The 10,865-nt window shown below is 36.2% G+C and overlaps 1 protein-coding gene across 2 annotated transcripts; it reads right to left on the minus strand.

Moving 5' to 3' along the window:
• Positions 1–8,423: 8,423 nt before the first annotated feature.
• Positions 8,424–10,271, minus strand: LOC140841274 (cyclin-dependent kinases regulatory subunit 1-like). Of its 2 annotated transcripts, none has more exons than XM_073208565.1 (4): positions 10,150–10,271; positions 9,981–10,057; positions 9,849–9,909; positions 8,424–8,772 (listed from the first exon to the last, which is right to left on the minus strand). In XM_073208565.1, exons 2-4 carry the CDS (start codon positions 10,034–10,036, stop codon positions 8,638–8,640), a joined length of 252 nt encoding a protein of 83 aa, XP_073064666.1. In that variant the 5' UTR covers positions 10,037–10,057; positions 10,150–10,271; the 3' UTR covers positions 8,424–8,637. The 2 variants fall into 2 exon arrangements, with proteins under 2 accessions (XP_073064666.1, XP_073064667.1); XM_073208566.1 differs by having other exon boundaries at positions 9,981–10,045; positions 10,150–10,232.
• Positions 10,272–10,865: the final 594 nt, after the last annotated feature.

The following is a 10,865-nucleotide window of genomic DNA, read 5'->3' on the forward strand; positions in this document are numbered from 1 at the left end:
AGCCTTGACCAATGTGTTAGGTGTATGTTAGGATATTTTACTGTTTTATTCATTTTTATAATATTTGATATTATTAAAGTGGGCCTGGTTTATGGCCCGTTGCCACCCCCATAAGATGTATCCTTTATGTGTCATGGCTATCCAAATGTAATTATTAGAAATAGTGGAAGATCAAGACTGGAAGATGGTGGGCCCGATGATCAAGACGAAGACATGTAAAATATTGGAAGCTCTTGTAATAGTTGCATTTGCATCCCTGCATTCACCTAGGTTGGACCTGGATCCATGTATGGCTCACATGGATCTAATAGTGTTGGCGATCGATCATCCTTATTTATTGTTGAATATCATATTATGATATATGTGATATATAGTAGTATGCATATATGTATATTATTAGATAATATAGTTGCATGAATCCGGCAAACATACAAACTCGTGGCACGTGATTTTCAAATTAAAATGATGAGACAATTTTTTAAATTAAAATCCCTCATTTTGAATATGATTCAAAATTTATATCAAACCGGAAAAGTAAAAATTAAAAGAGTTTAATTTTTCCTTGCCTTCCATCAACCGTGGTTGCATGTTGATCGCTACCCGCGGACAGTGTCTGGCTCATATTATTGGGGAGGCCTGTACGCCGGAAAGCTGTGACTTCCAGCGGACATATGATGTGAATTGAGAGGAACTCCCATGACTTCGGCTCATATTATTGGGGGAACTCATGGCGACCGTCTACTACAATTCAACATTGATGGGTTGGTTTGACACGCGAAAATAAACGGCGTCATATTATTGGGTCCTTATTAAACGTGAGGCAAAACACGCGGAGGTTGCATAGGGATGCAATTGGACTCTACCTTTTAGAAATTATAATTGGCTTATATTATTCGGGATTATAATTGGCTAATTGGACTCTACGTGCCTACTAAGGAAATACGATTTCCCTTTTTCATCAGAGGGTGGTGGAAATGTCAAAATAGTAGGAGGGAGATTTATAAAATGAAATCCATATTTTATATCTTAAAATTATTTTAAAATAATCAGCAACTATTATTCTGTTTCCGTATCAGTATATTTTCGATTTCGTCACGTAATAAATTTTTATTATTAACAAGCTAATCGAATCTAATTTTCAAGACTGGTTGGGAAAATTGTTCTGAATTCGGAGAAAATGACATACACACTAATGTCAGTCTTGTTGAACTGACAAAGCATGCAAGATGGTATGACCATAGTGTGCAAGCTAAAGTGTGATGTGCTCGCTTCTATGTCAAATGAACTGTATGGACAGTTTGAGGATATGTTGAATGTTGCTGACATTCGAATAAACATGCAAGAGTTGCATGGTACATGAAACTCGTACAGTGATGCACACCAATTTCAAGGAGCTCATGACTACACATATGCAAGATGGGGCTTTGGCCCATGAGCATAGTGTACGTATGACTGGGCTTATTGAGAATGTGGTGGGCCTGGAATATGTGATTCCTAACGAGTTACTAGGAAACATGAATATGTTATCTTTCTCTTCCTCATTTGACGGGGTTATGGTGAACTTCAAGTTTAATAAGATATTTGATAGCCTTGAAGAGCTAGTCAATATGCTTATGACTTATGAGATCACCATAAAATAAGAAAATTGTTGTTTTTATGGGCCTCTCGTCAGACGAAAATGGCCCACAAGATAAGGGAAAGAAATGTTCTGCCCCTCACAAGAAAAACAATCCCAATAAGAAGCAAACTCTGAAAGACACTTAAAAGGCCTACAAAGCCCGATAAGTTAGAACATATTTATTTCACTGCAAGAAGTCTGCACATAAGAAATTATATGCGCCAGAAATGTTCTGGAAATGATAAGTGAATGTCGAAGTAAACATTATTTCAACAACAAACAAAAGAAAGTTAGATGATCCAAATCCTACACAAATATGGCACGCTAGACTAGATCATATTTCCCAAAGAAGGATGCACAAGCTAGTGGGAGAAAGAATGTTTGACTTGTCAGACATAAATTCTCTACCTACTTGTAAGTCCTGTCCAAAAGGAAAATTGACCAAGATTCCATTCGATGGAAGCATGGAACGTGCGCATGGTCTACTGGATTTGATCCAAACAGACGTTTGTGGCCCGCTAAGTGTTAGCACAAAATATGGGCAATCCTACTTCGTTATCCTTACTGATGACCATTCGAGGTATGGATATGTTTATGAAACACAAATCTGAAACATTTGAATGTTTCAAAGAATTCAGATCTGAAGTAGAAAAATCAGCTAGAAAGAAGTATTAAGGCATTTCGATCTGATCGAAGTGAAGAATACTTGAGTGCTGAATTTTTGGGTTATCTGAAAGAGAATGTGATTCTCACAGTGGACTCCACTAGCAACACCACAATTTAATGGTGTTTCTGAACGTCGTAAGCGAACCTTGTTGGACATGGTTCGATCCATGATGGGATTCACTGAATTGCCTACATCGTTTTGGGGCTTTGCGCTTGAAACTGCGGCAATGTTGTTGAATAATGTCCATACTAAAGCAGTGGATAAAACACCATATGAGATATGGATGGGAAAAAACTCCCAAATATTCTTACATGAGAATATGGGGATGTTCTGCTTACGTGAAGCAGACAGTGGGAGACAAATTGGATAGTAGATCCACTTTGTGCTACTTTGTAGGATATCCAAAGAATTCTGTTGGATATTATTTCTATCATCCCAATGAAGTAAAAGTGTTTGTTTCAAGAAATGCCACCTTTTTGGAAAGGGAATTTCTATTAGATAGAAAAGGCAAGATGATAGAACTTGATGAAATTCAAGATACTCCCTCAACTTTAGAAGTTGAACCTAATCTCCAAGAACCAGTAGTTGAAGTACAAGCTTCTAGAAGGTCTGATAGCATTATTAGACCACCTGCAAGATATATGCTTCTTCATGAACAAGGCCATGATGAGTCTTGTGTTGGATGTGATCCAATGAATTTCAAAGAAGCAATATCTGATACTGATTCAACCAAATGTCTTGAAGCCATGCAGTCAGAAATGGACTTTATATATTCAAACCGAGTCTGGACATTGGTGGATCAACCTGAGGGAATCATTCCTATAGGGTGCAAATGGATCTACAAAAGAAAGCTTGGGGCGAATGGGAAGGTAGTGACCTTCAAAGCAAGGCTGGTTGCAAAATATTATACTCAAAGGCAAGGAGTTTACTGTGAGAAAATTTTTCACCAGTTGCTATGTTTAAGTCCATTAGATTACTTCTAGCCATAGCATCATGGTATGACTATGAGATATGGCAAATGGATGTAAAGACTGCATTCCTCAATGGAGACATCAAAAAGGAAATTTATATGTCTCAACCTGATGGATACACATCAGTAGGAAGTGAGCATAAGGTATGCAAACTTCAGAGATCAATATATGGTCTCAAGCAGGAGTCAAGGAGTTGGAACCTCAGATTTGATAGCACTATCAAAGGGTTTGATTTTACTAAGAATCCTGAGGAACCGTGTGTGTACAAGAAAATTAGTGGGAGTGTAGTGACATTCCTAGTACTTTATGTTGATGACATCCTGCTCATTGGGAATGATGTAGGATTACTGCAATCAACTAAAGTATGGTTAGCAAGTAAATTCTCCATGAAAGACATGGGTGAAACATCCTACGTATTGTGAATACAAATCTATAGAGATAGATCAAAGAGGATGCTCGGACTCACCCAAGCCACCTATATCGATACCATTATTAAACGATTCTCTATGGAAGAGTCCAAGAGAAGATACTTACCAATGTGTCATGGTATTACTCTATCTAAAGCTATGTGTCCCAAAACTGATGAAGAGATAGAGATGATGACATGTATTCCATATGCGTCAGCCATTGGTAGTATCATGTATGGTGTGATATAGACACGTCCTGATGTTGTTTGCGCTCTGAGTGTTACAAGCAGATATCAGGCGAACCCTAGTCCAATGCATTGGAAGGCCGCGAAAGATATTCTTAAGTACTTGAGAAGGACTAAGAATTTGTTCATGGTTTATGGGGTGGAGAATTGAAATTGAAAGGCTACACGGATTCTAGCTTCCAATGTGACATAGATGATTCGAAATCGACCTCTGATTTGTATTAATGCTAAATGGTGCGGTTGTCTCTTGGAAAGGTTCCAAGCAAGACACCGTTGCGGATTCCACCACTGAAGCTGAATACATTGTTGCATCTGATGCAGCCAAAGAGGTAGTTTGGATGAGGAATTTTGTCCAAGAGTTGGGCATTATTCCTAATAGAGTTGATCCAGTCCCGTTGTACTGCGACAACACTGGTGCCATTGCGCAAACAAAGGAACCAAGGTCTCATCAGCGATCCAAACATGTACTGAGGAAGTTCCACGTCATACGGGAGATTGTGGGAAGAGGAGACATATCAGTCAAAAGAGTCCTCTCTGCAGATAATGTTGCTGATCCACTTACATAGCCCTTGCCAGGACCATTGTTTGAAAAGCATCGCGAACCAATGGGATTAAGGGTAGTTGGCTCTAGGGCAAGTGGGAGATTGTTAGAGTAGATGCCCTGCAAGCCAACGGTTGGCTGGGGAAGTTATTGACTCAAGTGAAATAAACAATCTTTATTTTAATATAATTTAACTTTTTATGGTCTTGTTATACTTTATCTGTATACCCATGCGAACAGCATAGATAAAGTCCTTGATTATGCTTTAATACAAATGAATCGTAATTCGATGTTGAAACTCATTTGTAAACACTGCATATTCTAAATTCGTTCCTAGTCGATTCAGCCGCCTAAAACAGGGATAAAGGCCGCTTGAGCTCGAGACTAGCATCTGTGATGTTGTGTACTGCGTTTTTTGGTAAGGGCATGGAGATGTCCAAACATACAGATGGGTAGTCATATGATGATTATACCGAACAACCCTCCCTCGGACTTTCCAAGTGGTTATCATTCATCGAGAGGATAAGTCCGTGGTTATGATTGTACACCATTAGTCCTTACGACCCGGGACAACACTGAGGCTCTATATGCTAGGGCTGTGCTTTGACTCGTTTACCGGCTCCAGGAGAGTCATCAGGTGGCGAGGTTGGGTACAGTTGCGACACATATAGGAGCCAGTGCATTGTAGTCGGGGATTCACCGCTCACCTACGGGTGTGGATATCCTATGTGATCTAATGTAATAATAGTGCATGGAATCTCTGGCCAGAGTATGAGATGTACGTTGGAGAAGGAGTTCTCCAATAGTACACGCGATGCCACTATTATAGTTATCACATAGTTATCGAATTAATATGCAACCTTCGATGAACCAATGGTTGCAGATTCGATCGGGATATATGAGATGAAGGGACCGTACTGTACGTTAATCATAATCGACTGGTTCTTGCAGGCACTATCAGTGATACCTAGGAGATCATGGGGCGATGCTACTAGACGCTCCTACCATGATCCGATGGGTACAATCAGAAATGAGTTCTGACATTCTTGATCAAGGTGTTGATGAATAGAATGGGGCTAACTAGGGTAAGCCCGAATAAGAATAAATGTCATTCTGAATCACAAGGAGTTGTGAACCCACGGCTAGCTGTATCCCTGAACCATTGAGGGTCACACAAGTACTGGATTGTTTGTTCTCGTTGAGAGAATAAATTCAAAAGTTGAATTTATATTATATAGTAAATTCAAGGAGTTGAATTTATGATAATTAAATTTTGAGAGAACAAATTCAAGGAGTTGAATTTATAAAATTTGAGAATTTAATTTATTAAACTCAAATGTTGGGTTTATTAAATATTAAATTTTGGAGGTGATAATAATTCAAAGAGTCGAATTTATAATTTAAATAATAAATTCAAATGTTGAATTTATACTGTATTTAATTTATTAAGCTCAAAAGTTGAGTTGATTAATTAATAAATTAAATATGGTGGGTATTATGTTTAATGGTCTTGTAGGAGTACAAGTCCAACATAATAAATAATTAAAGTTTTAATGGGCTTTGATTAAATTAATTAAACTAGTTGGACTAGCTTAATTAATTAAATCAAGCCCATTAATGTTAATTATGTAATTAGGGTTTAATTAATTATAAATAATACATATAAAGACAAAAACCCTAGCCCACCACTATGAAACATTCGAGAGACCCACCTCCAAGGAATAAAATCGGCCACTTGGTTTTGGGAAAGAAAAATATTGTGTCGTCTCTCTCAATTATTTTCTCTCCTACGTAAATATCTTCCAATATTTCTAGTGCAATTTGGAAGAGGAACAAATCATCTAGTCGTGGACCTGATTAGAAGAAAGGAGTCCTTGAAGAAAGTTCGTAGGGAATTCATCAAGAGCTAGATCCGCCTATACCGGATTAGTTGGAGCCAAGTGATTCAATTCACTAAAGGTATAATTCAACACCCTATGAATGTTTTGTTATAATCATACGAGCTCCCAAAGCAAATCATATTTTGATTGTCCAAATAAAATAAAATTTTAAAACTTCCGCTGCGTTTGGGCGCGTAGAAAAACCGGATCCAACACATAGATGTTAAAGATCATTTGGATTCATATACATATGTTTCAATAACTTATATGTCATCCATAACTGTTAAATATACTTTGTATGCAAAAACATGTGTTTCAGTAACATATATGTCACCAATGTCTATAGATGTTACATATACTTTAGATGCACAAATATGTGTTTCGGTTACTTTTATTTCACTAATGTCTATAGATGTTAAATATACTTTGTATGCATAATAGTTGTAGCACATATGCTTTGATTTTTTGTTAAAAAAATATTAATTATGGTATTATAGAGTTGTGAACACACGGCTAGCTGTATCCCTGAACCATTGAGGATCACATAAGCAATTGATCATTTTTTTCCCGTTGAGAGAATAAATTCAATGAGTTGAATTTACATAAAATTACGATATAGTAAATTCAATTAGTTGAATTTATGATAATAAAAATTTGGAGAGAATAAATTCAAGAAGTTGAATTATAAAATTTGAGAATTTAAAAAATTATTAAACTCAAAGGTTCAGTTTATTAAAAGTTAAATTAAATTTAGTGGGAAGTATGTTTAACGGTCTTGTAGTAATACAAGTCCAACTTGCTAAATAATTAAAATTGTTAATGGATTTTAATCTAATTAATTAAACTTGTTGGACTAGTCCAATTTGTAACGATCATGGGCCATTGGGCTGAATCAACATGGGTCTCAATCCATACCCATGCACCACTATTGGTATTGGTTCGTTAGGATTGTCCAGCATGAGCCGTAACACATGCCCATGCACCGTCACTCAGAATATCTCAACCTTAGAAAAGTAATTTCTTTCGTCTTCTCCAACACTTGAATCCAGGACCTCCCGACATAAGTACCTAGATTCTTAAAGTGTTAGTACTGATTAAGCTACTAGCCCAACTATGTATTTAGGTAGGTGGCCTCAAAACCCTAACCTCCAATCAATTTTGAAATTCTCTCCTACCAAAGCCTCCAAAATTTGCGTCCACCCCTAAAAATAATTTTAAGGGTTTGAGCCGCTTTTGATTTTTAATCTCTACGCAAAATATCTTCTACAATTTCTAATGCAAGGTTAGAAGATGAACAAGTAATCTGGTCGTGTACCTGATTCGAAGATTAAAGAAAGTAATTTCCAAGAAGACTGTTCGTAAGAAATTCAACAAGAGCTATCTTTGTTAATTCCGAAATAGTTGGATTCAACTGAATTGTTCACTAAAGGTATATTTACAAATTCCTTATGAATATTTGTTTTGTTTGAACCATACCAGTGTCTAAAAAAATTTGAATATCAAATTAAAAATTTTAAAACCTCCGCTATGTTTTTGACACGAGAAAACTGGTTACCCAACAATTACTTCCGAGAATTATGGTTCGTTGTTTTCTTTTCGAAATAACTTTTATTATAAATAATTTTTAACTTTTTAAGAAGCATATATTTGCAAAATTTTACGCGCCTTGTGCAATATTAGTGTTTATTTGTAATTATGTATAGCAAACAACATTAAAAAACAATCGGTTGCTCAATTCTTAAAAAAAAAAGGTTTTGTCATTGCTGAGTGCATTTTAATCGACTACATACTATATCACATGTATTTTACTCCATATAAGATGATAACCATTCGGTTAATCATACAAATTCAACATTAATAATTAGATAATAAGACTAGAGAAGTTGAAACACATCCAACATAGCAGCATAGATTAAACCGTAATATTAACAATGGACCTAGAAAAAGTACGAAAAATGTTAAGATCGATCATGAAATAAATGGGGGTTTATTTTTTTTCGGGAAGCACTAAGACATGCATAAAGTTTCGATATAAGACGCAAGTAAACCTTGACAACTAATGCGACGATAGAACAATATAATAGGGGCCAAGGATTAGTTCGAAAAAAGGGTTAAATTGACGATATGAAGCGACATAAAAGTCAGTTGAAAAAGAAAATTTCAACATTTTGTTGTACCCATAGTGCATTAATGAACATTGTAATATGTAATAGGTGCAATGCCTTTGCAGAGGAGAAGAGAGTAAACTTTTACAAGTAAAGCTTGCTGACTCCGGGAAAACACCAAAACAACTGCCCATGCTTTGCCCTTAGCCTTGGTTCTCTTGCTGCTGTTGCTGGTAGTTCAGTGGCCTCCTAAATAGCATGATGTGCGGCTCTGGGCGGTGAATAGCATAGTGAACCCACCCACGGCTCTGCTGGACCCCAATTGCTCGCCATTCATTCTTTTGAAACAAAGTAATCCATTAGCCAAAAGTTTGATTTAAGAACTAGCAAAAGAAAACAAATGAAAATTTACAAAGAACACAACTTCCAAAGGTTCAGGAAAAAAATACAACCACAGTCCATAACTGGAAGTGTGATGATTGCCTGAAATCTCTTAATCTATGGCCATGCCATTTTTATGTGATAGTGAACGTTTTTCAGTGGTTTTACAAGAAACACAAGCACATTCAACACAAGGGTTGAGACTGAAAGATTGGAAATTGGCATAAAAATTTAATATAGGTGTGTTCATTGAAGGATTTGAAACGAAATATAATTTCAGATCCATCATTATCGATTTTGTTGGAACCGTGTCAGCTATAGGATTTTAATTTCTTCATTTGAGTCCGAACCATTTCACCAGACTCCGAATTCCCCCGAACTGAAATCATGGGAATGAGACTAGCTCTGGCTTCCATGCGTGAACCGGGTCTTGGATTCGGCATTGGTTAGGGTTCAAAACCAACTTATGAATCCTTTCAAAGAAAACAATTGCTTCAATCCTAATGTAACCTAATTGGATTTCTCATGACCCTGCATAAGAAGGAATTGAAAACCATCCCACTGACTGATATAAAGGCTCAAAGTTAACAGGGCAAATTTGATTTCAATTTCTTTAACCATAATTGATATATGCTTTTGTTTTGTTCTTGCTTGGTATGCGTGTATGGTACGTTAGAGAATCATTCTTTCTGCTGAAGAGACACATTGTTACAATCAGAGCATCCAGAAGCTTGGAATCTTGCAGAGTTGTACGAGAAGAGTTATATTAAAATCGAGGAATTAAGCAAAAGCAAATGGCATCGAGCAGGTGTGGCAAGGGTAACTAGTGTCTACCTAAAGTTAAAAAGTAAAAAGATGAAAAAATGCTTTACTCCTTCGACAATAACTCAGTCGGAGCATAATAAAATTAGAACTGATTCACGTATAGTCACATAATTTCTCAGTCACCAAAGTGAAAATCATTGATTTCTAAAGCATCAAATGACCACGGTAATCCTCAAATCAGCACAAACAAAGGATATGAATCACTTACTTCCGAGAGGAGTCGATTTTTAGGAAGCAATTTGGCCACCTCGGGCGGAAGAACCACATGCCTGAACACTCCAAAATCGTTCAGCAAATTCTTTTCCGACAAAATCTCAAAAAAAAGTACAAATCAAATCACCTGTACTCGTAGGTGTCATCAAAGTACTTATCGGAGTACTGGATCTGGCCGCCCATTTCGAGTAGCTTCAATAATCACTTTCACAAACAGAAAAAGGAAATTTGGTTCAATTAGAGCATCAAAATATGTAAAACAAACAACAATTAATGAAAAAAAAAGGTTATAGTACCTTTGAGAGACGATGGGAGTGCCAGGAAAGCAGGAATGGTGCGGAAAAAAGGAAAACAGTGTGCTTTTACGGTAAAAAGATTAGGATGCTTTTAGGATTTGGAACAAAATGGGGACTCCATTTTTTATTTTGAAATTTGAAATTTTCGCCACTTTTAAATAATTAACTTTTTAAATTAAATTAACACTAAATTCTCGGAAGATATTTTTTGTTGACTTGCCGTTGTCAGTCATTTTTATTTTTTGACTCCAACATATTTATTAGTGTTGTGAAAAAGTAAAAATTTATGGTAAAAAGTAAAAATCTCAAACACTCAAAATTTACCAACCAACACACTTTATAATATTTTTCTCTCTACTCAATTGTGATTTTCTTCACAAATGAGAGATCTATTTATAGGAAATCTTTACACATAATCCAAAAATAAAATACATCATTACCTACATCATCACACACTAATTTTCAATATTCAACACCTATTTTTCAACATTCAACATTCACATTTTCAACACAAATATTTTTCACATTTTAAATAATATTTCAACACTCCCCCTTGTGATGATGATCATGATACGATGATGTCTTCATTACGTGTTTTGTACTGCCTCGTTAAAAACCTTACTTGGAAAAACCCATTGGGATAAAAACCATAGTAAGGGAAAAAGAGTGCAGTCACGTAAACTCCCCCTGATGTTGACATGAACAATTCTTCACAA

This window comes from Primulina eburnea, chromosome 9 (genome assembly GCF_022965805.1).
Source record: "Primulina eburnea isolate SZY01 chromosome 9, ASM2296580v1, whole genome shotgun sequence".
NCBI lineage: Eukaryota > Viridiplantae > Streptophyta > Magnoliopsida > Lamiales > Gesneriaceae > Primulina > Primulina eburnea.

What these genes read in the sequence shown, in the direction of transcription:
- LOC140841274 (XM_073208565.1), bottom strand. Translation starts at nt 10,036, where the DNA reads ATGGGCGGCCAGATCCAGTACTCCGATAAGTACTTTGATGACACCTAC. An exon ending in GATGACACCTACGAGTACAG is followed by an intron (nt 9,910 to 9,980) that starts GTGATTTGATTT and finishes TGGAGTGTTCAG; the next exon opens with GCATGTGGTTCTTCCGCCCG. An exon ending in AAAATCGACTCCTCTCGGAA is followed by an intron (nt 8,773 to 9,848) that starts GTAAGTGATTCA and finishes TTGTTTCAAAAG; the next exon opens with AATGAATGGCGAGCAATTGG.